The 26820-nt window shown below is 37.4% G+C and overlaps 1 protein-coding gene across 4 annotated transcripts in view; it reads left to right on the forward strand.

Moving 5' to 3' along the window:
• Positions 1-26820, forward strand: part of USH2A (usherin) — a 394302-nt gene that overhangs the window by 273216 nt on the left and 94266 nt on the right. For all 4 annotated transcript variants that reach the window (XM_074579436.1, XM_074579435.1, XM_074579437.1 and 1 more), the window contains 7 exons: positions 1970-2304; positions 5585-5707; positions 7895-8058; positions 10175-10384; positions 11726-11928; positions 13737-13849; positions 20589-20787. In XM_074579436.1, coding sequence (XP_074435537.1) covers positions 1970-2304; positions 5585-5707; positions 7895-8058; positions 10175-10384; positions 11726-11928; positions 13737-13849; positions 20589-20787 — 1347 coding nt within the window. The remainder of the gene's footprint in view (positions 1-1969; positions 2305-5584; positions 5708-7894; positions 8059-10174; positions 10385-11725; positions 11929-13736; positions 13850-20588; positions 20788-26820) is intronic.

Consider the following 26820-nt stretch of genomic DNA (forward strand, 5'->3'; position numbering starts at 1 on the left):
TAAAAGTGAACCATGCACATTCCCCTCTTTCTGTGACACAGACAATGCATCCGGTGTGTGCAGTGGTAGCAACAAAAAGCACTGGGATTTGAAATTTCACCTGAAGTTCACTGACCTGAATGCTTTTTACCTGCACTTGAAAACGACATTTTCTATTGTTTATGCTAATCATCTATTCTTCTCTGCTTCCTAAGCTTCTGGCTAGATCACATGAACTATTTCAAAATGAGAGTTTTGCTCAATGGCTGTGAGAATGGTGCAGAATCGATTCCTACGTTCTGTGAAATTTTACATTGTTTTATCAATAGTATTTTCTTTATTTCTTTGGTCATGATTCGGGACCAGAAGTAACAGAAATCTGAATACAGCATTTGATAATTAGCCAGAACTAAGCCTTTCCTATGTGGGCACTAATAATCTTGTTTGTGCTGTCTTTACTCAAGATCACCCTGTTTCTAATTCTCTGTTTAATAGTATTCCAGATTCTGTTATCAAAATCCGTCAGCTTTCTCCAGTACTTTGCTGCCAGGTTTCTTACAAGTCTAACAGTCTAAGAGGTCCTTCTGTACCTAAGATATAACATTTCCTAATCCCCAAGGGTCCTTTAAAAATCATTTTATAAATCAAGCTTCTCTGTTTCCATGGCCATGTGTAATTGTGCGTATACCTTTTTAAAGATACTGACTTCTGAGGCTGGAGAGAATTAAGGAAAAAGTCCAACTTAAACTGAAGTATCTTGGTATTACTATTTAACACTTCAATATTATCTTTGTTCATTTTATTCAGCACATACCTTCATCTAGGTTTTCCTCTTTTTCTGTGTTCTTTGCAATGTTGGATTCAATCCTTAATTATCCCATGCCTGGGAGGAAAAGAGACAGCGATTGTTATAGATGAACGGGTCAATGGCAAGGAAAACAGTCCCGGCGATAAGCAAAACAAAGCTGGTATATTTCGTACACTGGGACTTCTAGGGGAGGAAGGATTGATAAATGCTCTTATACTACCTTTATGAAACTTAGAGATTCTTAATATAGTTACATGTCCTCGTTGTGTCAGTCTAAAATCCCCTCTGTCATGATACCATGGCAAAAAGCCTTAAAATGGAATTGAGAACAACCTTGCATTTTATGGTACAATGATTTGAGTGTGATTCCTCACTGGAGCTGGTAAGAATAACTGTATAGAATAATATACGTTAAAAAAGAAAAACTTAAAAAAACCCCAACACCAAACCTCAGTTTAGTACGAGTAAACCCACAGAAAGTGTAGCAGTATGTGTATGTACATATATATATAACATGAATTATCTATGTAATTTCCATTTTTTTTTGTGATAGAGTTTTCTCAGCATAATTTTATAATGCTAAAAATGGAAAATTGTGTCTGTTTTTTGTCTGATACTTACCAGTGTCATTTATTACTGAAAATAAAAGGGAAAACCTGCATATTTCGGCGCACAGAGACTGCGGACAAATCTCGTTTCTCGTAGGAGCTAAGGCAGTTACAGATTTCTGAAAGTTGTGCAAATACAAAATAAAATTTCTTTTTGCTCTGACGCTAATAAATGAGCACACCAGGCAATACACCATAAGAAAATAAATGACAGTTAGTGATACTTACAATAATTAGTGTACTTTTGCTAATACATCTGAACATCTCACAGAATTTTGAGTGAAGTGGAGCATTCACATTTTACTAGTGAAGCTAAATAGTAGATTTTTCAATGGCTACAACTGTTACTGTAACCCTTACTAAAATTAAAGGGGGTTAGATTCTAACTGATGCACCTTTAAAAATCAAATTTCGGTTGCCTGGGGAAGGTTATACACAAAGTCTGTCTTGATGAAAAAAGAAAAGCACATCTTGAGATCACACTTATGTCCATTTGTAGCATGTTGTGTCTGTATTTCTGCATTCTGAGTGAATGACTTCTGTTATTTTAATATTTTTTTTTCTCCTCCTTCAGGTCTCATGGAAACCTCCTCTGATACAGAATGGTGAAATCCTTAACTATGAGATTCGCATGCCTGATCCACGAATTGTCATTACTGGGAATACTTCATCAATGCTAAGTCATTTGGTGACCAATCTTATACCCTATACGAACTACTCAGTCACTGTAATAGCTTGTTCTGGAGGCAACGGCTTTCTAGGAGGCTGCACGGAGAGTTTGCCTACCAGCGTGACTACACCTTCAACAGTGCCTCAGAGCGTTAGTCCGTTGTCTGTGACTCCAATCAGCGAGTCCTTTATTGCCATTTCTTGGCAACCACCACTAAGACCGAATGGTCCTCATCTGAGGTAAGCTTTTAGTTGCAACTGAGATGGCAGCTTTCTCCTCCTTACCTAAATCTCACTCAGAAAATTCTGGGTGATGCAAACTTTGCGATGTGATATCTTAATTTCTGACCTTTTGAAGTTCCTCTTCAGGGTTCAGGAGTCCATGAGTGAACTCATGGAAGGTGGATATGTCTAGAAGCAGATAGCAGGGTGAGCTTTGAATTGTTTTGAACTTAAGAGGAGTCTGGATTATTTAAAGCAAATGTGGTGTCTGTAGTGTGGCATTTACTTTGCAGAACACATTCGGGAAGGGTCTTTGAGATCAGTGCTGTCTGAAGAGCCAGAAGGTGCAAGCACAGGGTATTTGCAAAGTCATAACTGGTTTGGGCTGCACCATCAGCCACATTTTGGTGGTCAGTTCAGGCAACATGTTCCACCAACAAAATTACAAGAAAAGTATGAGATCTCTGTGAACATAAATATTTAACACATCCAATATTCTCAATACTCTGTGGGGGTTATTCTACATAAAGAGAAAGTGACTGTGGTAGTGTGATGACATGAAACAAGCTTCAAAACTTAATTGATTAATAAATTGGTAATGAGAGAGTGCATGAGAAAAATGGAAGTTAAAATGCTACAAGTTTGATGGCAGAGCCAAAAATGGGAAATGCAGGGAAGTGCAGGATTTCACCACGGGACCTAGAGAAAGGCATCTCTTCTGACATTTGTCTAGAGCAACGGGATGGGCGATCATGACTTGAGTCAATTGATTACTGAGTGTGTGTGTTTATACAGAAAAAAAACATGTATTAGCGTGCATGAAGATTTGTATATCTTTATATATACACAATAAAAAAATATCAAACAAATCTTTCATTCTGGTGCTTTAAAATATTGGGAAACATTGTGCATGGAATTTTATCTCTGTACTCCATATGTTCTGGTTAGTAGCTCTCTTCTAGGTGCACTGATGGGTTCAATAATTACCATGTAATGCCGTTTCAGTTGCGTATGTTATTACAGCACAGTAGCTTGACTTTTTCTTCAGGCTTAATTAGAGCACACTACAACTGAATGAAATGATGATTGCTCTACAGCAAAATTTGAAGTTTTTGAAAAGCAGTCTCTGTTATTCTGGGGTTAACAACATGACCATTTTACCATAGATTATTGAAGCAATTCAGCACAACCTACATCTGCAGACTTCATTTCCTTCATGGTGTGCCATGCTGCCCTCAACAAGAACAACCACTGAAGCAGCTGCTCTGTACAGCATGATGGAGCAAGAAGTCTGCAGCAAGCAGAGTAGCAGCAGCAGCTGCCAGTGGGGGTGATTTACACATGATCACCATTCAGCGTTCTAAAAGATTTTGATGTTTTTCATGACTTGTCTATGAAATATATTGCACAGAATATGCCAGGGCTGTTCCTAATAAAACCATAATGATCTATCTTTGAGTTCTGTTGACACTGATGAACCACTCATGTGAGAGATGTTCTTGGGGTATAAAGTCATCTGGATGTTTTGATAGAGTTGGAGTTTAATTAGTTTTTACTATTTAATTTCTGAGGTTATACTCCCAGCTTCTGCAGTAATTTGGTTTGGCATCACTAAGGTCAGTGGCACAACACTTGTTTGTACCGTTGGGGATTATTCCCCAAACTCAAGGGCAAAAATTTTTGGAAGTCATGCACGTACATCGTAGCTGCCATGGAGCATAGGAAGTCCCAGCTCTCTTGCAAAAGAACTTCTTAGTTGATTTCTGGTGCTGAAGCAATGCAAAATCACTGTATGCAGTACCTATTAAATACCCTCTTAATTCAGGGCCTCAGATCTGGAATGGCATTGTCCAGTGTTTCCCCATCAGACTGGAGATGATCTTAACCTAAGAAAGTTAAGTGTCAGATTATGCCTGAAACCGGTGGTCAGAAAGATCGTTGCAACGGGGTGGTGACCTACACAAAGGCATTCTGCAGAATGCTTAAACACAGAAGGAATCATTTTCACAAATAAGTGCTTAAAGTGAGAGTCTTTATGGTAGAGTATGGAGAGTCTGCCTGAGTATCCAAATGCTTGTGGCTGGAATTTAACAGTAGCAACTTTCCAAAATGGGCGGCAAGGAAAGGACGTTACACAGCAGCTCAGCGCTTCAGAGAATCTATTTGCGTTTTTAAATAAATATATATCTGTACATGGCCCTACTTTGCTGGGTATCAGTGGAACACTATTGCAACTATAGTTTCATTGAAACTGCAGGTCACCATTGAAAGCAATTCCAGGGTGGTTTTGTAACTGGTAGGAAGTGTGCAAACATCTGGTGCCTTAGAAAAGAACCATCAAACTGAAACAAAAGCTCTATTAAAGAACTCCTGTGAAATGTAATAAAGAATAATATTCCTGAAGATTTTGAACAACTCTGTATAATTTTTTTTCATTGAGAGTATAGTTTTTTGTGTAATCTGTAGAATGATGGATATGTTATCCCCTTTAGTTTGTGTAGATATGAAGTGATTTAATCTTTGATAAATTCCATTAAGGTTTTGTGTAAAAGATTATGAAGAGTGATGCAGAATGGGTGGAAGGCAAGTTGTCTGAATGAGGCGGTCTCATGGCATACCTGATGAAAGATGAGCTTCAGCTGACCTGCTGAAGCAGGAACAGAGACAGGAATACAGCTTTGGATACCAATTTAAACCAGGATGAAATAGTTTGGTCTTTCAAGCTCATATCACAAATGTCTACCCAAGTACAATAGTGCCTTGCTAAGGTCTAATATGGAACAGTTAACTCATTCTACACCTGTTTGACACTTGTATTTTACACAGTGGTGATTTGCAAACACACGTTAAACACAAATGCGCACTGAAGTTGCTATTACCAGTAAAATAGTAATAGCAATGCTCTATATTTCAGCACATTTGCGAGAGGAACACATTGTCATTTCATATTCTGTAGCAGTCTGTGCACATCAGATGGCATCAGTCAAGTCTGTATGAGACACTGTTACTGGGCTATTTGGACTTGATCTTCATAGTGTTTCCACAAGTTTAAAATCTGTAAATCATTAAATAAACACATTCTTTCAAATGGAAGTGCTTAATTTTCCACTTTGAAAGTAGTTTTTTTCAGTAATTGAATGTTTTAAATCATGAAACATTAAAAAGAATGTTTATCTCAGAAAGTTTACAGCTGAAAAAACAAAATAATGTGTGGCTTTTTAAAAAAAATGGATTTTTTTTTTCTGTGTAATAACATTAGTTGAGATAATCCTGGTGTTCTGCTTGTCTTTTGTGTTAGATATGAGCTCCTGAGACGTAAAATCCAGCAACCACTTGCATCAAATCCCCCTGAAGATTTAAATCTGTGGCACAATATTTACTCAGGAACTCAGTGGTTTTATGAAGATAAGGGTCTTAGCAGGTGAGATTACAAAAACTATAAAAACAAATGCTGGCATTTTGTATAGTGTCTGTTTAATAGTTCAAAGTATTTCTTGTGTCTTTATGTAGTGAACATATTAATTATGTAATGAAATAGTTTTTGTCAGCATCTTTGGTATTAATCATTCTAATATGCAGGGGATTTATTATTATTCTGTCATTCTTGACTCATATATTGTTTTGCTCTGAAAAAAAATAAAAAATAAAGATCTTGTGAAATTTTAGCATTGATACGCTCATACAATCAAACCATTTAGATTATGTACATATGCTCTAGATTTGTGTGTCGGCAAAGTCATAGCACAGGCAGAATGAACGTTTGAGAATTCCTAGCTGGGAAACATTTGAAACTTGGTTTCGGCATTGTTTTTCTTACCTGGTTTTAAAATGCAAATTAACAATAGCTTTACTATCTCCAAAGGCAAGAAGAGTATTTATTGCACTCTCAGCAGATCTGATTTAAGGGCAGCTTTGTGTCAGCTTCATTATAGTTAAAAGTGGGAAATGGGAGGGTGGGTTCTGTTTTTCAGTAAGTTACAGACTTACTGTGTGGTATAGAGGAAGGCATTTGCTCTTGATCAGCCTTAGTTTCTGAACCTCGAAGTCAAGCCTACCACCCTTAAGGCAAGGAAACACACATGTGTTGAGAAGATTGAACGTGGATTCTGAATTGGGGTTTTTTAGGTAAAGTCTTGCAAAAACATTCCTGGATGGCTTTAGGATGTGTGTGTTCTCTGCTTGCGTGCTGACGTGCTTTATGAGGACTGCATGTCAGTCATTGCTGACCATATATCTTTACATTGCTTCTACTTTGATAAAAGTACAAGTTTTGTGAGCATCCCTCCTGAGCATTATGTGAACCAGCAGAATGTGACCTCTGCTCCAGACTGTTGTATGCACCAAACCAAGCCAAGGGCTCCTGCCTCTGGCTTGTCACTGCCTACTTGCTAAAACTCATTGCTCATTTTCATCCATTGCAATAAGTGATCACGGAGCTATTCTTTTACCCAATCCCGCCCAAGTGTCCATTTCTTTCTTAAACCATAATGAATCTCAGATTCTCGTTGTTAAATAGATTCCATTAATCTTTGATTGCACCTGTGCTACAATGTCCAAGAGAATACTAAGTGTTTGCAAGCAACAGAAAGCGCAGAGAGGGAAATATGTGTTATGTCTATTGTCACTGTTCTTCTACCATGCTTATCATTACAGTTGTAGCTAGTGAGCTCCCATTAGTTTGTTTTCTTCTTAGTGGCACTGATAAAGCTTAGCTCTTTTGAAAATCAGACTGCATGGTTGCATAATATAGGGTCCTAGAGCAAAGCCTTAAAAAAAAAAAAAAGGTAAGTGTACTATGTGAGTGATTTTTCGTTTTCTAGAGAAATCTCTAAATATTAGGCGTTAACTGTCTGTTTCTTTATTGACTTTGTAGACAGTTATCCCAAAGTGCTGCAGCTTCATTGAGAATTTGAACAAGATGATCCTGTGTTTCTGTGATTGTGCAGTTTTGGGGGGGCGCTTTTTATGATGGAATTAATGTTGAGATTATGAAATCCCACTTAAAATACATTAATATGTCATTTGATGTAGAGAAGAAATTATGGAGTGACAGTCATTTGGTTTACTAAATACAGATGAAGTATTTAATAAAACTGTGTAAGTTGAATATACACAGCTCTGAAGAAAATTACTTTATTAAATGAGTTTGCATTCCTAGGCACTTTTTTTTTTTAATGTTTTCATAGTGGAGAGTCCTGGCTGTGTGGTGAATCACTTTTACAAATGAGACTCTGCAAGTTAAAATCAATGGGTTTCCCAAAAGAGGAAAAAAGCCTCATTTGATTAAATTCTGATCCAAATTTTGGCAGGTTGCCACTGCTGTAATTACATATTGAATTGAGCTATAATCTCTCAACACCTCAGAAGCTACGACTATGAAGAAGGGAAATAATCTGTTTTATTTTTGTTACCATGTTAATGGTGCTGAATTATTTCCAAAAAATAGACACCTCTTTATAGAGTCTTCATTGGTGCAAACCATGCAGCTGCACTTGTTGGAGAGGTAGGGAAGAAATAGCAAAACTTTGGCACAGGCAGAAGGTTTACAGCAAATGTTTTCTACATCTGCATTTTTTTGTTCCATTTAATTATTTTTAAAATGTCTTAGGTACACAACATACGAGTACAAGCTCATAGTGCACAACGAGGTAGGATATACATCAAGTGAAGAAGTGATAGCTACTACATTAGCGGGATTACCAAAGAAAGGAAGTATCCTCATTGCACGTACTGTTAATCATACTGCTGTAGACGTGGAATGGTCCAAACCAAGTAAGTGTGCTTAGTATTTATTCCAGTAACTAGATGTTAACCTGTCATCACTTATGTTGGTCTGCCTTGCTCTCATAGGAAACACAGTCTTTGTCTTGATTTATAATATACCTAAGTGTCCTTGAAAGGAACAGAAAGAAATAGGGGGGGAAAAAAAGTGCACATTTTGCTATTTCTCAGTCATGTTTGTATTTATTATATGCTATTTCTGCAGAATGAGAATAGTGAAAGTGAAGAAATAGTTAATGCAAACTCATGAGAAATCTATAAAGTAGTAGTACACAAAATCCTCTTGTCTTTGTGGTATATTTCATCTTTTTGTAGGAAAATTTACGTATACACTCCTTCAGGATGAGAGGATTCCCTTTCTCTCTCTTTTTGTTCTGCTCCTTAAAAAGAATTTAGCCAATTTCTCTAGTTGGTTTGCTAATACAGCAGTGGGGAATTTTTTCATGACTTGCGTGCAAATGATTTTATAAGGACTGGGTGCTGAATTGCACCAAATGTAGTCTCTCTATTTTATAATTGCATGCCTGAAGTAAGCATACTTATAAAACCTGACAAATGTAATAGATCTGAAGCAGCTCGCTGAAGTTTCATTACCTTAGTAATCTAACCCCCTGACCTTCTAGATGTGAGTAATGCAATCTGGTTTTATTTTCATTCGTACCTTAGAAATTTTCTTCATATATGTTTGTGAATGCAAAGGTTAAACACGAAGACAGGACCATTTGTTATTTGAAGACCTTATCATATTCTACTACTTCTTACGTTGCAATAAGCATGTTAATTATTTTGTATACACGTTTCATTTTTTCATAATATTAGTTTTTTAATTATTTGCATGTTTTCTTTGGGAACTTGGTAGTCCTTAATGTAAGTTACCTTCCTAATTTTCTTTTTCTGGAAAACCTACCGAAGGTTTCTGACTGCTAAGGATTTAGGACTTGTATCTGTACCACTTAAAATAAAAATAACATATCACTCTTGATTAAGAATTTCTATGACAAAACTGTGTACTATTAAATCTGAAAATATGCTTTTGGCTTTTATCAATGCTATTTCCCAGTCAACTGAGTCCTGTTCAGTGGTACAATGTGTCATCTAAAGCAGTATGTATCAGTGCTTAAAGTTTTTGTCATAATTATTCTTTTAATCTTGGAGCCTACTGGAAACACAGTCGCATTTCATCAGATCTGAACTTCAACTGTTTGACAAAGGACAGATAAGATAACAGACTATATCCGAGTCCCTAAAATAGAGAAGCAAGGCTTACCTGAAATCCTTGTTTATTTGCCAGCTCAGACCAATGAATGTCCTTCCCTGTGTAGACAGAAAATCATACTGGTTTTTTTGCTTCCTTTCACTGGGGAAGCTAGTGCTGGGTAAAACATATTTTAGGAAGAAATGTGAGGAGCTGATTTTTTCCCCTGTAAATATAATGCTTCTGAGCGTATTACAGCTTTATATGTGTATGATGCTATCACACTTGCTCTAAAATAAAAACCCGTAGATTTTAATTTTCACTATGGCCAAAAGGTCACCTGTGTAAAGTTGGATGTAACTATAATTTAAGATATAGGCACTTGCCCCTTATTCATGGCTAGGGGACTAACACAGGAATGGGGATGGGGTAGGGATGTGTTTTTTGAAGGGAAGGAGCAATAAGGAAAAAAATCTTTGAGGTATCCATCTTCAACTAGTGCCATAGAGCAATCTGATTTGCTGCTTTGCGTCTTCCTCCTGTCTGGGTGAAAGCCATCCTTTCGCAGTGGCAAGCTGCAAGGTCCATGCACTACTGCTAGCAGCGGGTGTCACCCATTAATTTGTTTACTTCGCAGATTCCATTGTCATCATGGGGATGTCTAGAGAAAGAAATCCTTCTCCAGTATTAGATAGGAGAACTGTTAATTATTTTGACAAGTTTGGAAGAGCAGTCTGCATCTCTGCTTATAAGGGTGAAATTGAAGGCACTTGATGGAATCTTTGTTTCATTTTAAATAACGGGGTGTGAACAAAATTTGCTTTTGTCTTCACAATAATTGTTGTTGATAAGAAACTTGCTGAGTGAATGTTTCCCACTTGATCTCCCAATGTTTTTCCTTTCTTTTCGTAGCACTGCAAGATTTGCAAGGAGATGTTGCGTATTACACCCTCTTCTTGAATTCTACTGATGATAGAAGATCTCTGAGGATCCAGGCTGATGTAAACTCTATTGTCATAGGCGATTTGCAGCCCAACACAGAGTATCAGATATTTTTTCAAGTTTTTAATGGAGTCCACAGCATCAACAGCGAAGTTGTGCACGTGACTACCTCAGATGGAGGTTGGTTAGCAGTGAATGCGGCTTGGCTTAAAATCTGAGAATGAAATTGATTGATTTTTGTTAGGGTTGAGATCAGTCATCCTTCCATTATAAAATTTCCGGTATAAAAGGAAAAAGGGCTAAAACGCTAAAATGCTTAAGTGCTGGTTGTCATCATGTGGTAGATCAATAAACGGTCCCACTGAGACAGAAGCAAAAGCTCTAATAGCAGATATTAACCCAGTTTGTTCTTATCTTCTCCTGCATACTCCTAGCTGTGCACTAAGTTTGGAACTGAGTTCATATCAATAAATGGTGGAATTTAGAAACAATTAAGGGGTTTTTTAAAAGATTTGCTCTGTGAAGCGATTCATGCTTTTGACATGACAGTCATACACAGGACCTTTCGTGAGTCACCAGAAACTCTAGGTGTAAGTTCAGCCTCAAAGAAAATTCTTTATGAGTCATTTCTATGCCAGTGGGCAAGTGCGGGGGGAGGAATAAAATAAAAATAATTGTGAATCGGAAATGTATTTAGAATGGTCTTTCTAATCTTTTTGCTTTATAAAGTCTCATTATAAACATTATAATATCATTACCTCAGAAGCAAGTGTTCCAGGTCATTAGCAAAGCACTTTAAGTGAGGATTCCATTTCCTTTCTGATGCCAAAGGTCAGCACCTTTTGTTTATAAAATAGAATCAATCGCAAGGACAATTTTTCAACTGGTAAAGATGGGTTCTTATGATAAAAATAGGTCTTTGCATGGTTATTTCTGACATGCTTAGATAATTATGTAATTTAACGCTAAGGAAGGTGTTGTGTTTTTTTTTTTTTTTTAATAAGTGTTAGACTTCATCATTACCTATAGTAATCAACATTCAAAACCATTTACATAATGACAATATTGCATATTGCTTCGTAGTGCTTCAGCTATGAGGCTGATAACATCACGTTCCACCGGACATAAGGTGTTTTGGTCTCAGGTTTTGCTTTAAAAGCAAAATGCTCTGGTTTTCTCTATTTTTTTGGAAGGATTAGGATTGGGGAGACATAAAAATAATGTTTGTATGTTGGCAGTGCAGATGGGTGAATAATTTATCATCATATCTCACTGGCCACATACTACTGATGATTGACACTATGTTGCTGGTATAAAGCATTTTACCGTCAGCTCTCATGGTTTCTAACTGAGAGTATAATAAGCCAATTTACAGAAGACTACAGACTGTGATAACTTCATCAGAGGAAGGCAGATAAGCAGTGAACCCTTTGCTAAACCTAAATACTAATCTGCATTTGGTTAAACAAGTGCTTTTGCAGAGACAGCTGGAGTTTATTCAGTTTCTTCCTTTATTTCTAGAGCCTGAGGGCATGTTCCCTCCAGAGGTTGTCATCATCAACAGTACAGCTGTACGTGTCATCTGGACATCGCCTTCAAACCCAAATGGTGTTGTCACAGAATACTCCATCTATGTAAATAATAAGCAGTACAAGACTAGAATGAACGAGCCGGGGTCCTTTCTTTTAGCAGATTTGTCTCCGTTCACTGTATATGATATACAGGTTAGAATATCTTTTCTGCGTTGCGCAATATACTCTAATTTTGCATAAAATGTGTGTATTTTTAAGTGGAATGTTGTTTCATGAATTTCTTTACATACATGGGCATATATTTGCACTGATGTTTGTGTGCATATACATACAAGGCATAAATTTATTTTCAGCCTATTTTAGCTCTGTGTACACTTTTCATAATACAAATTTCCATTATCTTTTTTCAAACCATCAAAACTCCATTTACTTTCCCCTAAATGCTTCGTGATACAACATTAGCAAAGCCCCAACATATATTACAAAGAGCCAAAGATTCTACTCCTACTCATTAAAAGAAAATTGCAATTGTTTTAGAAACATCAGGCATGCATAATATATCAGCACAGAGAAATAATGATATTGCATTTGTCATCCTTTTATCATTTTTTTTGTCCTTACCCTTCTGAGAAGGAAGCAGAGCTGATCTCTGAAATCACAGTAGTAGTTTCTATGCTGTTAATAAGTACAATATTTTTTCTTTGCTTTTCCCTTTCTCTGTCTCTACCTTTGCCTCTCTATTCATATCTCTAATGAAAGGGAAAATACTGTGTGCAGAATAAAAAAAAATAAATCTTTCTCTCCTTAAGTTGTATTAATATATTCAAGAAATGCAGTTTGGCACTTACTTGTAACTATACCTGTCTATTTTGTTCAGGTTTGGTTTGCATTATATATATCTGAGAAGGACTTAGTAGTACCGTGTATACTTTGTTCAGAAAATTTGCATCCAGTTACTACATGCCATAAATAAACATCACAGACAGGCATACCGTAACAGATTTCTGTGTTCCAGCCCCTCTGAAACAGCAAACCTCCATCCATGAATACACATATGACTTTCTGAATGCTGCTTGGAAACACATTTGTCTTTTCTCAATAACAATGCAAATTCAGTGTACTGCCTCACTTATAGACTCTCTATATTAATTTACCCAGGCCACCTTCTGTTGCTTGAGATGTTAATTATTCTTCTCTTCTGCTTTCCTAGTCTTTATACTGGACTTATATTTGCATCAAGGTGATAGGTAAAACCAAAATAAACTGGTTTTAATTTTTTTTTCTCTTATTCTTTTTCTTCTTGTCCTGGAAACAATATAATCTTGGATGCATGTGCATCTCACTGGTAATCTTCCTGCAATATCTTTAAATTTTTGTGCTCTTTTATTTGGAGTAACTTCTCTGTTGGCAATACAGAAGCAATGTTGCCATCCTTCACCAGCTATTTCACTTTCTCTCTGTGTTTAATCCCAAGAATTGAAGGAATAAGTTTTTGTTTGTGTGCCATTTTTTCATAAAAAAGTGTATGGTTCCTATTTGCATTTTCCACTTTTAATTTTCCAGAATAGACATGCAGGAATAGAAAATACTAAGGAAAAATTATCCTTATTTTTATGTCAGAATATATGATAGCGGTAGAAAACTTACCTAAAGCCCCAAATCAGGGTATGGTTTTTTCAGTGCCGTGTAACAGATTCTACATATACATACAGAAAAACAAATTCACTGCAACTCTGTTGGTGATAATTTAATAGAGAACAGCAATTAGTGCCAGAGGGCTGCATATAGCCTCTTTTTGAAAATGGTGTGGGAAAATGCGATACAGCGCGGTATATCTCTGGTAGATACACTTATCTCAAAGCTGCGGTGTTTTCCTGGCTGTGTGGAATCTGTTAAATAGAAAAGAATAAAATCTCGGGTGAAGAGAGAAGTCTAAACAAGTAGCAGAGCTGAATAATTTCTGCAGCTGAGTATGTGAAACTCGTGTTCTTCTTCATCAGATTGAAGCCTGCACAGTGTATGCCTGTGTGAGAAGCAATGGGACCCAGATTACAACTGTGGAAGATGAGCCAAAGCAGCTGTCAGCACCCGTTATTCACATAATTGGCTCGAGGTACTATGCTATAGATGGCTTTCATGTATCAGAGCGATTTGTGTCTGAAATGGGGACCAGAATGTAAGGTTGTGTTCTCTCAATTGAATAAGGTGCATGAAAGAATTCAGTATACACTTTGAAAACATTTTTCATGGTTGTTATTTTTAGTCTTGGAGTTTGGGGCCAAAAGAGCAACTGAAGAAATCTCACCCTTGGTTGCTTGTACATACCCATTTGGGTATCGCTGTGCTGCGGTAATAAAAAAAGCATAAGTGGAAGTAGTTAAGAGAAGAAGTGTAGAGGAATGAAAATTATCACATTGTGCTGTCAGTTAAGAAGAGGAAGATTAATGCTCAGGGAGCAATGCGATGCTGATAATGGAAGCTTAGAATAATTGTGGGTAAAAAAAAAGTCACCTATCACAACAGTAAGAATTAGTAAGCTATCTTAAAAGGCATGCATATATCTATGTCTCCTTGAACCGCTGTTTGCAATCTGCCTATCCACTACATCCACAGGCATGGGCAAACTTCTTAGTTGTAAAGGGAGCATCAGATTTGCAGTCCTTAGAAGGAGCCACATACAGTGATTCTTTGGAAGTTGATATATTCCAAAGACAGTCTAAAACTAAGTTTGCTAACGTATTTTTCAGAATTACACCAACAATAAAACAGCCTTCTGTGTGTATGTTATTTTTCATGTGATTTTATTACACTCTGGTGGAGTATGCTCATTAGCAATATTTATTTTATAGAAAGAAAAAAATATCTTTTTTTTAAATAACAAAAATCTAACATCTGAGCCTTCAGAAATGGCCAACAGAATGGATTTGCTTCTCCAGTCTCTTAAGGACTTCGGTTTGCTGTTTATCTTTTCTACATTTTGCTTGAATTCAGCATTTGTCTCTGTATAAGGGTGAAATTAAGCTTGCTATTTTTCTGTCACACATATAGATATAGTCAAAGCTTGTTTGATGATAAGAACTCAATTCAGGATCTCATTTTTTGCCCTTGGCTTTAACTTATGTATGCCTTTGTCTGTACTGTCTGTATTGTCTGTACTGCAAACACTTATGCATGTTTCTGCTATTACATATAGACTAAATATGTCATAACACATGAATGCAAAAGGATCAAAAATGCCTTCCTACTTTATAATCTGCTCAGCCAGAAAGACTCTCTTTCTACACTGCCTTTTCCTACATGTCATATTATCATCAGCTGTTCCTGTATCCCAAAAGAATACTAACTACTGATCGATTGCCCGGACATGTCTGGCCGTGGCCTACACGTGCCCCGGGTAGTTCATTTATTTGCCACGGTGGATTTGCTAGAGTGGAATTTAATCAATAGCTAATTCATTAATTCTGGTCCTGGAGTATGTAGGGATTGTGCAGTATAAAAATGACTGGCTGGCTTCAGCTTTGATTGAAATATGACAAACACTACAGCTGACAGCTTCAGCAGGTGCTGGGCTGAATATGAATTTTGCTTATTTATCCTCCATAAAAGAAAATGCTTGGGCAAAGAAACAGTTTGTGTAGACAAAAGGACGTTTTAATACATATCTGTCATCAAACAGAGAAAAAAGGCATTTCTAGAGTATAGACTCATGGGATACCTGAGATATAATACAGACCGTGCAGTTTATGGTCTTTAATTGGAATCATGGCGTTTTTCCCTCTTCTGAGTCAGTTTGGGGGGCTGTATTATTGATGAGAATGCTGTAGGATAATGTCTTTGTAGCATTCACAAATAATTGTTTTAAAATTTGCCTCAAGCTGCTGCATGACATAAATTATAATTTCACCCACCAACTTCTTAGAAGTCTTTCTGATAGCAGCTCCATCCACACCGTTCTAATGAAGGTTATACCACCGGAGCCATTATAAATACCTTACTTTTCCACCCCTTACAGTTAATAACTCAGCTTCAGGCTGAAACTTGGCACAAAAGGTCGCACTCCTAGAATGATTATTTTATAATGCCAAACTTCAAATAGAAAACATTATGGCACCCAATCCTGAAGTCCTAAGTCAGGTTCTGGTTTGTTGTGTTTCTTGTCTGTGTTTTGGGGCTTTTGGGGGAGGTGGAGAAGTTGCATTGGCCATATTTAGGTAGAAACAAATCCTATTGAAATCTAATATGCTTTGTTTTTTTAAGTTAGGACCTCAGCGTTTGTCTCTATAGAGAAGTATTGTATTTTATTACACAGTTCAGAAAGTTCTTGGAGTACTGCATGCATGTGTATGCTGATCTAATGTTTGTGTAATGGATTAAATTCTTGTGGTGTGTTGGAAAATAATTCATTCCCCTTTAAAATAAATTATTCTTTCTCTTTTTCCTTGTAATACAGCATGTTTTAGGTTTTTTTCTAATAATGCTCAGTAGCAGCTTTGTTACTTTCAGAAAACTGAGGCACAACCCAGATGAACCCTGCCAGCAATTCTATTCAGTGCTTAATTAAAAGGTTGATGGCTCTGAAAACACCACGTGGCATAAACCAGGGAAAATCCTTCACAGCTTCATGAAGAAAGACAGGGCCCTTTATGTACCTTGGGGGGAACCAGAAACTCTGGTGAGGGTATAATAGAAAACACAAATAATATAAGGCCATGGGAGAAAACCTAGGTGAATTCCTTGGTTTGATGTTCAGTATCATGGGGCGTAGGAAGGCTTCTGTATCAGATGCTGTTCATGGGTGAATGAGGTGGAGGAATTATTTCAAATTAATGTGTTAGTGAGATTTTAGAACAAATGGATAAAACATATAGCAATAAATTGTTGGGATGATGGTATTTGCTCAGGAGTTCTAAAGAAGCTCAAATATGAAAGTGTCGAACTACTATGCTGTGTAAAATATCCTTTAAATTGGTCTTGGTACAGGAGGAATAGAAGATGAGACAATGTAGTGCAGACTTCTCTGTGGGGAACTGGGGAACTAAAGACCAGTAAGTCTGATTTTCCATACTGGAAAAATGGGCAGAGGTTAAAAAAAATAACGAGATTCATAACTATGTAAGTAAAGATTCGACGCTGGGGAAGATTGTTGTGGAGTCACATCCAGCCAACCTATGACAAGCTAACCAGAAATATCCAGAGGACAGGCAAAACACAAAGGTTTCTCATGTATGCTTACTTTTATAGTACTTTCCCTAACATGTTTAAGACAGTGTTCCCATGCAGGAAACCTGGCCGCTCTCCCTACTTCAGTAATGGGAAAAAACAAAGCATAGAAAGATTTATCTAAGTAGTTTGTAGCAACAACAGAAGCATAATGCTATTTATCAGACTCCCTGTACGGTGTCATACTGCCTCTCTATTTATGTTAGCACTGCAGTCCACGATACAGCAGGTAGTTAACTCTTTTGCGATATTGCCAAAGCAGTTGCTCAGTATGTGTGGTCTCGTGATGAGGAAATTATTTTATCCCCTGGTCATTAATAATAGCAGTGTTCCCTACCTTAAGAATGTCAAGTGAATCTTGTGATTTTTCTGTGATTTTTTTTTAATTCTGGTTCCTGAAAGTAAAGTCATTGAATCTCAGATTTAATGTGATTTTTTTTAAATTTAACACTTGTATGTGATGAGACTAGCACAAAATTCATTCTCAAGATTCAAAAGTGAGGCCTTATTATATTTTTAATCTCCATGGTTAAACCTTTACTACTGTGTTGAGAAAAAAAAAAAAAATCAGTTCTTCTCATGACTCATGGACACTTGAAGCTGCTGATACTTGAAGTAGGCAAAAAACAGAATTTCCTTTCCAAAGTCTGATTTACTAAAATGTTTCTGATGTGAGCTCAAAACTCTGAAATACTGTTATTTTTCATGGATTTAAAAAAAGTAATATTTCTACCTGGACATGTCAGAATGAATTGTCTTCACATGCTTGAGCCAAAGGATTTCAGTGTGCTCTGTTGCACCAAAAGCAAATACACCTTTGTGGATCAGTTTGATTTTTTTCTTTATCTCCTGGAAGTGTTGCAGTGCCTCGTGGACCTTGTAGTCTGAAGGAGTTCTTTTCTGTGAACCTGGTTAGGCTGCCTTGTCTCTACTTCAGTATTTTCACCACGTTGACAGAAGTCACCCAGCATTTGAACTGTCATAAATTGCACATGCTCAAAGTGTTTTTTCTCTGGGTAGGCAAGGACTAAATGCCACATGCTATGTGTTGTACATCCACCTGCGCCCAGAATTTGCAAGTCTGCTTCTGTAGTTTGGGCTGTGGGCGCTTACCAGCATACACACACCTCCGGTTTACCTGAGAGGGAGTAACTGGGGACGAGGAGAAGGAAAAGGGCGGGCAGGCTCCGTCCCCATGTTTCGGCAGCTATATCAAATGTGCCATATGTGATACAGCTGGCTGCAAGCTAAAGCACCCATCATGTCCACTAAATCTGCACCTGCTCAAGAAGGTTCTCAGCTCAGTCTGAGGCATTTCTTCAGATGGGGGCGTGTCAAAAAGCCTCTGCAGTCCCAAGGAAACCCTGCTGATTTCTATCAACTGAGCCATGCAGTGTTCCTGCTGTGATGTTTTGAAACCGCCGCAATTTGTCATGGGTGGGAAACATCAGAAGGTGTAGACATAACTGAAACGTTCATAAAATTGTGAAGGAGTCTTCTTATTTGTGAGTGGGTACAGCTGCAGTTTTATTGGGAGATCATACTGAGTTTTACCCTTTCAGTGGCACCGGTCAGTGAATTCCCAAGCCATGTGATTTCTTCGTGCAGCTGCAGCTTTATACAATACCAGGCTGTGTCCACCCCAAATCTCTATCTATAAATTGAATAATAATAAAGTAATTGCCTGTTAAAGGAAAGAAATACATGCCGAACTCTGAAGAAAAGGCAAACTGTTCAGATCATAGCATCAATTCTTAGGCCTAATTTGAAATTATTTTAGAGAGAAATATGCCTTGCAAAACTGCAAAAACCGGCACGATACTTTGAAAATATACCCTCAAGGGTCTGATTGAAACTTGAAGAAAGCAAATAATTCAAAAATATGACTTGAAATGCTTTTTTTGCTCCTGTGATCTATACTGTGCAAAGACCTGGAGAGAGTTACAATGGCATTTATACAGGTTGAAGTACTACCCTTCTTTTCCTTTTCTTTTTATCTTTTTTTCTGAAGCTTATACAATATATTTTCCTGCTTTTATTTTTTTTAAGTTAGGTCCTGTAACGTCATTAAATGTAGACGTGTGTGTGTGTTCATGTGCATGTGGGAGAATATGTAGTGAATAAAAAATAGCCGTGTACAGAATATGGAATTAAATCTGGTTCAGATGAAGACCTTGGAATGATAATGGTGACTCTACAAGTCACCTGTGAAGTTATTCCTTCATAGGTGACATTAATTCCTGTTCTGCAAAGGCTTATTGCTGTGTGTATTCCTCTGTTTATACCTCAAGGAAGTGAAATAATAGTTCAGTTATTTTTATTCTGTTAAGATGTCAAAGTTTATCTCAGCAGCTGCTGTTTCACCGTAAGATTTTCACTTTAAATTAATGCTAATTTATGATGTCACTGGCATTCTGACAGTGGCTGTGTAATTGGGACATGGAGATTAAAAAGAGGTATTTAGAGTCTAAGTGTATACTGTGCAATGTTGTCAGTCCTCCATGTAGCATTGGGCTCTCCTTCTCCACCCAAAGAAAGTCATCATGAAAGAAATTTGTCTTATGCAGCATTCCAGAATGATTATGCAAAAAAATGACGTTTTCATTTGAAATTCCCATGTAAAATGTGTACATTATAAAAGGCAGAGCAAATTTCTGTCTGAAATGTCCCATTGGACATTTTTTTTTTAAAATTGTAATACTAATGAGATTTTAGAGCCAACACCTGCACATTTTTAGTAGTGACAGGCACGCTACAGTTTAACATAATTTTTCCTTTAAGATACCTTCTGCCTTAAACTAATGATGGTCTGATATCAAACCTGAAATCACCAACAGTCTTTTGTGGGCTGCTGCAGTTATACTTTTGCACTCAAAATCAGAAGTCTTGAGTCTTACTTTTGAAAAACACTTGCATTTTGTACTTCTGATTTTATGTCAATGAAAATATTTAAACCCAGAAGTGTTTACTGATACTCTGATGAGTTCTTACTTTCTTTTAATTCTTTGATGAAGAATACAGTTCAGAGCAACATACTTCTTGTATGATTTTTTTGAAAGAGAAAAGACCAGATGAATACAAATCTATTCTAAATGGTGACTGAGCATGAGGTGAGTAAGCTGCACTGGCTACAGCTCAGAAGGCAAAGGCTGGTCTTTTGCCTCCTGACTGCCTGTCCTCCACCAGCTTCCTATCTGAGAATGGAACAGTTGCGCCAGCCACAAAAATAGTTCAAGTACACCTTTGCTAGAGGACCAGGAAGGCATACTGAATCCTTTCTCCTACCACTGAAATGAAACGAGTAAAATGCTCAAAAGTTTATTACACGTAAGTTTCCAGAAGTATGAACGAGATGTCTTTTAAATAGCAACCTTTAAGGACTTGGATTGCATGTGCGATTTATTTTCCCGGAGTATTATCATATATTGACACTTTTTTCAAACTTTTACACCCTTTGGTTATTAAAGCAGCTGTGAAATCCAGAGGAACATTTTGGACAGTTGAAAATATTTCACTCCATGTGAACTAGTATGAAATGGAACTACTGTGTGCTAATCCTTTAATGTAAGTATCCACAGAAGCATAAATACTTTAAATGGTTTAACAGATGTTAATTTTTCTGCTTATTGTAGATCTCTTCAAATCAACTGGGCATCACCAGGACAGCCAAATGGCATTATCCTGGGATATGAACTCTTACGTAAAGCGTGGCAGAGGTGTACCGCATCAAAGACTCCAAGAAGCAGCAAAAGTAATAGAATGTGCATATCATTAGAATGTAACAAGCATGAAAATATCTGTGGAGAAGTGTGTTATCATCCAGAATTGAAGGTATATGTATATTCTTAAGTTAGCGATGTAATGAAAAATTACACTTTTAGGAATAAGTCTGTAAACCAAACCTCTTCGGTTATCAGAGGAAGAGAAGTGGAGGGTTCTGCATCTTTTGATATTTTAAAATCAAGGCTGTGATACGCATCTTGAAACTTTGAAAATCGAATATGGATGTTTGAGCTCAGTACAGGGATAGCTGTGCAAAAATCTCCAACAGTGCATGTGAGTCATCTGATAACAAGTGATTCTGTTGTCTTAAGTCTGTGATTGTTGACTTTATTTCTCTTTTCAGAAGAAATGAATCCGTTAGCATTTATGAATGTATCTTGCTTTGACACTTCAGTTTGGAGCAATAGCACAGTTCTGAAGTGAATCTCCAGATTGATTTCATTTACTACATGCTGGTTCAAGGTAGAAGTGGTTTTAATACACGTGAATTAAATCCCTTGCACAGGAAGCTAAGACAGAACCTGTGTTTCAAAACCCCTTCAAATACAGTCCAGCTCTGGATGGGGACTTCAGGCTCCCAACCAGTCTGTGGACCAACTCATTTCACAAATATGCAGCTGAAGTTTCTTCTCGTCAGAAAACTTTGCTCCACATGCATAGTGCAGATGTTCATCCCAAGGAATCAGGCTGTATCTGATCCAAAGTATATCTCACAAGCCATGTGTAATGGAAGTGTGAGGAATCTCAGTTCCAACCCCTTGAATCCACTGATCAATCCCATTGTGACAAATTACGTGGTGGGTATATAAGTATGTAGATCCCTGTATGTATTTTTGTATCCCACTTGGAACAATCAGTTTTGCTTAGCTGTATGCCATAGATCACACACTGTAAACTACTAGAGGAGATTTTTTTGTCTGCTCAAGTATTCAGGTATCTGTGGAGCGTATGATAGTTGTTCATATGACTCCTTTGGCATCAAGTGATTGTATTGGACCGCTTAACGGCCATAGGAAATTTTCTAGGTGTACGCAGAATTTCAAAAACATTAGTAAAACTATAAAGCTGCTCTCTGTGTGAGGCATCATTTCTCAAACCCTACATGGCCAACAGTGGTTATTAACATGACTTGCTGTTTTGCCTCCGCCCTCGACTTCTTCCTTGGCTAAATGCTTAATGACCAGATTCTCCAGTACGGAAAATCTATTTAGATGCATCTACAAGTGGGTGGCTGTTACATGACAATGATGAGCAGCTCTGAATGGGATCCATTGTGGTTTGTCAGATGTATTTTTAAATTATGGCTATTTTCAGGTTAATCTTCATATGAGTTCCTGTTTAGGAGTAGGATCAATAGCGTCGCGGGAGCCTGTAATGGTTTTTATTGACAAATGAGGTAGAAAACTCTTAGTTTGAGAGTAAGATTTAATGTAATGAAATAGCGTCCCTATTTGTCAAAGGCATCATCACATCTTCCATGACTAAAGCAAACAATATGTATTCACAAGATTCCCTGTCAGACAAGACAGTAATTAAGGAAGTGAGTTATTTGAGGGGTTCAAATCAAAATATAAATTACTCCAGCCAATGTAGCTTTAGCTTTTGAGTTCTGTTGAAAGCAATATTATACTAAACATATATATTTCTGAAATCTTGCAAGTGAATTATGGGCAATCCTTTGTTCTAAAAGGTAAATTTACTTATTTCAAGTTTTTGGCCTGGTAGACTTTTTAATAGATCTTGGCATGTGTATGAGTCAAATGTGTATTATATTGATTTTAGAAGTTTTTTTCCTCCGTTTTTGTTTTTTTTTTTAGCCTTCGTGTGTTTATGGTAACTTTGAGCTTGGAGGCTGTCCCTTTATAGCTTCCTGACTTTCTATTTTTTTCTAATTAATTTTTTATTATTTTCTTATAATGGTCTCTCTGTATTCTCAGAGGCTGTCATTAGGAGTGGGTGCTGTTTGGTTAAGTAATGGTCATATAATAAATGACTGGAAGGTCCACAGGAAACTGAAGCACTCATACATAAAATGAAGTAGGAGTAATTTTTGTGGGTGAATTGATTGAAATCCCCCTCCCGCTGCTTTGCCTGGTTTGCTATGTGTACACCCAGCAGCCATCCAAAATATCTGTTAGAGGTCTTGGCGCATCCGTGTTCCTCTTAAACTGGAGTCTGGGACAGGGAGAACGTAAGACCTTATGTGGCAGCCCTCTGTCCCACTTTTATAGAATTCAATGCCAGTCTATGCCAGCTATAATGCTGAAGCATTTAATGCTAGTATATGTGGTCTTTAGATTCTACAGTTGAAGAAAAGCAACACTGACCAGCATACGCTTGTTCTAAAGAGAAATGCAAAGAGATGCCACTGAGAGTTAAATGCTGAGCAGCTTAAGTAACGTTCAGATCCACAATAATAAACAGGTTTTTTGTTTGTTTGATGATACGCTGGTCAGAAAAAGCAGGCAGGTTGCATATAGATAGTTACGATAAACAAATAGGTTGTGAAGTTCCCACTTTTGCTCAAGTGATTCATTGCATCTTGTATACAAGGCACAATGGGCCTAATTTCCCTCTTACAATTTCCTTGAATTCAGGAGTATAAAATAAAAGGAAAACTAGGCCTTTTATACAAAAATAATTTGGAGGTATGTTTTAGGTTGTTTATTAATATTTCCTTCTGGATTTATGGATTAAATTTGGCATCGTCAACTTGCAATTGTAAGGCGCTGCAGAAAAAGAGGGACTAGTTAGTTATCATTTCTTATCTACATAAGAGATCACCAAAATATAATTCCCTCCATCCATGGAAACCAAAGCTTTTCAGTAATAGAAATACAAGGGTGTGTTTTCATTGCACAGCAGAGAGGGATAAGGAGACTCTTCATCTAGCACTGGATGAGTTGCATCCAGCTAAGTAGTGTGGTTATGTCAGAAAGGCAGTGATAAATAGCCTGGGTGCAGGGTTGCACCAGTATGTGTGCGCTGCCTTTGGGATCCAGGTTAGTACCTCTGCATAGCACTGTGCTGTGTAAATTAACCAGCCTGCTCAGAGCTGTCTTGGGAATCTCTAAAAGAGCAAATGACCTTTTCACTACAAGGGACATGTGTACATGCACATTCATGGGCTCATGTACGCCTGATATTAAGCCTAATGAAGACCAAAAAAGATTCCTACTACCCTAAATAATCTTTGCATCAGATCCCTACTTCTTGTTTCTAGTTGTTAATCCAGTTTTTTGCTTCAAAGTCAGAAATCTTTGTTATTTTAACTAAAGCTAACATAGTGCTGTGCCTGGTATCCTTACCTTGGTGTTTGTAATCAGACTTGGGTAGATTTATAATTCTTGAGAGCAGAAAGAATTTAGAAAGGGTTTTTTGTGTGTAGTTTTGCAGAAAAGCTGAGAATACACTCTCATGATGAATTTTGTTAGCTGCCAGGAGGGTCCCTGTGTCCTCTGTACCTTTAACAGTAACCTGTGCTGCTTGGGTGTTTCCAAGCTGCCAAAATTGACAGTCTTTTCCTAGCTGTTTTCAGTAAGGAGTGATGCATAACTCTATCCATATTTGAAATCTCAAAACAGACATCAGCTTACAGAGCACAGATCATGAGATCTGCAGAGCTGTACTTCAATTAGCAAGGGAAAGTGCACTAGCTTCACCCGTCAGGGAGCGTAATCTCAGTACGTACTGATGGGGAAGGCATTCCTGCGTTAGCCGTGTAGCTACTGAACTGTCTTTCTGTTGTTACTGGCATCCTGAGGTGAACATTGAAAATAATGAGACAGGTACAGTAAAAATGTAATTAAAATAGTGGCATAAAGGCTAATAATTTCCATACACAATGGCTCAGGAGTATGAACATCAGTGGTTAAAAGGGTCCTGACTGATGGTGTTAATACAGCTTCAGCACTTTTTATTTTCAGTAGCAACAAGCTGTATAAATCTGTGTTAATGAACTAACCAAATGTAACTCTGACATTACTAGGAGGTACAGGCTTATCCCTTTACTCACCACAATTACAGGTGCCATTTGTTAAAAACACTAGCAGGACTCTTCTCTTTAAGGATAGGAGGAGCAAAATGATGGCTTGATAGCTAGCCCCAAAATCGCCATTTTCAGGAGAGCAAACTAACACATTTTGACATTGGTGAAGGATATTCCGTCATTATTTATGTAACATTTACTATTAATGCTAGCAATATTGCGCAAATGCTTTTTAAGTTCTTTCAGGCTTAGAGAACCTTTAAGAAGATAACACTTCATGTATAGTGTGTGTTGTAACACACCTGAAAGATAGGAAATTAAATGCATTTTAGTAAGATAATATATAGTGATTTGTAACAGAATAACAATAATTTCTGCTCATGGATTTTAGATCTAAGGCTCTACCAGTTAGCAAAAGAGAACAGCAGTTTGAGAAAAGAAATGGGTGAGTAAGTATACTTAGCAAAAAAGGGTGTCTATGTAGATTCAGAGATAATTTAAGTAAAAAAGTATGAGCCTTGCTAATTTAAAATAGTACTTCTCACATGAGAACATGATGGGTCAATCATTACTCTGGTGTTCGCTCCACAGGCAGAAATTTTTAATGAACTCCTGCAGCTAATAGGAATTCCTTAGAGTGTTTTGTGAATTGCTATTTCACAAAGTGGCTCTGGCAGTAAGCGTTTGACAAGAAGGATAAACATGGCTGCCTAGCACATCTGTTTATTTGAGTAAATCAGTCCTAGCTCAACTGGCATGTGTCCATAAGGCCAGATAATATCCTTCAGCAAAGTCTTCAGCAAGCAGAGGGATCAGGGACGACACGATTTTAATTAAAAGAGAGCTGCATCACTAAGTTTGGAGTATTTTTAAAAAATTGTTAAAATATTGTGTAATCTTGCTGCCAGATTTGATAGCTAGTTACTCTGTGCTAGTGTCATGGCTGACTGGGCCTTTCTCAGGTGTCGTTATAAGCCTTTCTTTATGCCCAGCCCTTCCCAGTCCCTGTGCTCCTGGGTCACAATCCCTCTGTGTGCTTGGATGGGAGGATAACCACAGGTTTGAGTTGTACATAACTCAGTCTACCAATGTTTTTAAGGGCTCCCATGATAGCTAAGGATGAACATTTTGTATTGTCTCCACAGATAGTAAAGATCTCCTGGTTAGCAAGCGTATGTCAAGCATTCAACCCTCTCTACGAGGGTGAGATCTACAACCTGGCTAAAATGTTGGTATCACTGTATCTGATTGCTACGAAGCTTCTCCTCTTGTGTACATAGTAACACCATCCAGTTGGGACTGTCGCTTTTAGATCTAAGAGGATGAGATAATAATAACCTTTTGCCACTATAACTTTCAATCCATCTGCTTTTCTTCCTTGTCAATGACATAATTTTAGCATTACTTGAATGCATTTTATTTTATGGATTGATAATGCAGAATCCCTGGTCTGAATATCAATGCAAATAGAAACTAACTATCTTTACAGGACTGCCAAAAAAGTGTTATTTAACAATTTACAGCTGACTGCAGAGGATGTTATGGAGCTACATAATAATAGCACCAACTATATCAATCGGTAATGCCAGATGAGAGTCTGAATGTGTTTTAGAGCTGACTGGGCCCCTTTTTGGAAGCTGCCTATAGGGTACTGAAAAATATTGAAGATCTTAAATCTTTTTTAACAAGAAAAGGTAGCTGCTGAAACTGTTGTAACATACCTGAGTGTTCAGCCAGGGATTTTTTTGAGGGAATTAAGGAGGAAAAGGAGAGACACCAGTAATAATACAATCTTATAAATAATGCTCCAACCAGAATGCTTTAAAGTTAGTAATAAAATGGCCCTCCCAGTATCTGTGTGAAATATGCAGAGCAGCTGTTTCTACTGAGGATTCACAAGAGAAGGGGCGTTTCTTAAAACTGGAAACACCGCATGGAAAGTAAAATGGCTGCTCAAGCACTTGAGCCTGGATAATGCCAAAGATGTGCAAGTTTCTTTATCTGAAAGATGGAACGACTGGGCTTGGGTGAAATTTTGGTGGTGTACATCACTGAAAAGAAGGAAAGAGTACAGGGATGACAAATGAAATCCA

Source organism: Larus michahellis, chromosome 3 (assembly GCF_964199755.1).
Source record: "Larus michahellis chromosome 3, bLarMic1.1, whole genome shotgun sequence".
Lineage (NCBI taxonomy): Eukaryota > Metazoa > Chordata > Aves > Charadriiformes > Laridae > Larus > Larus michahellis.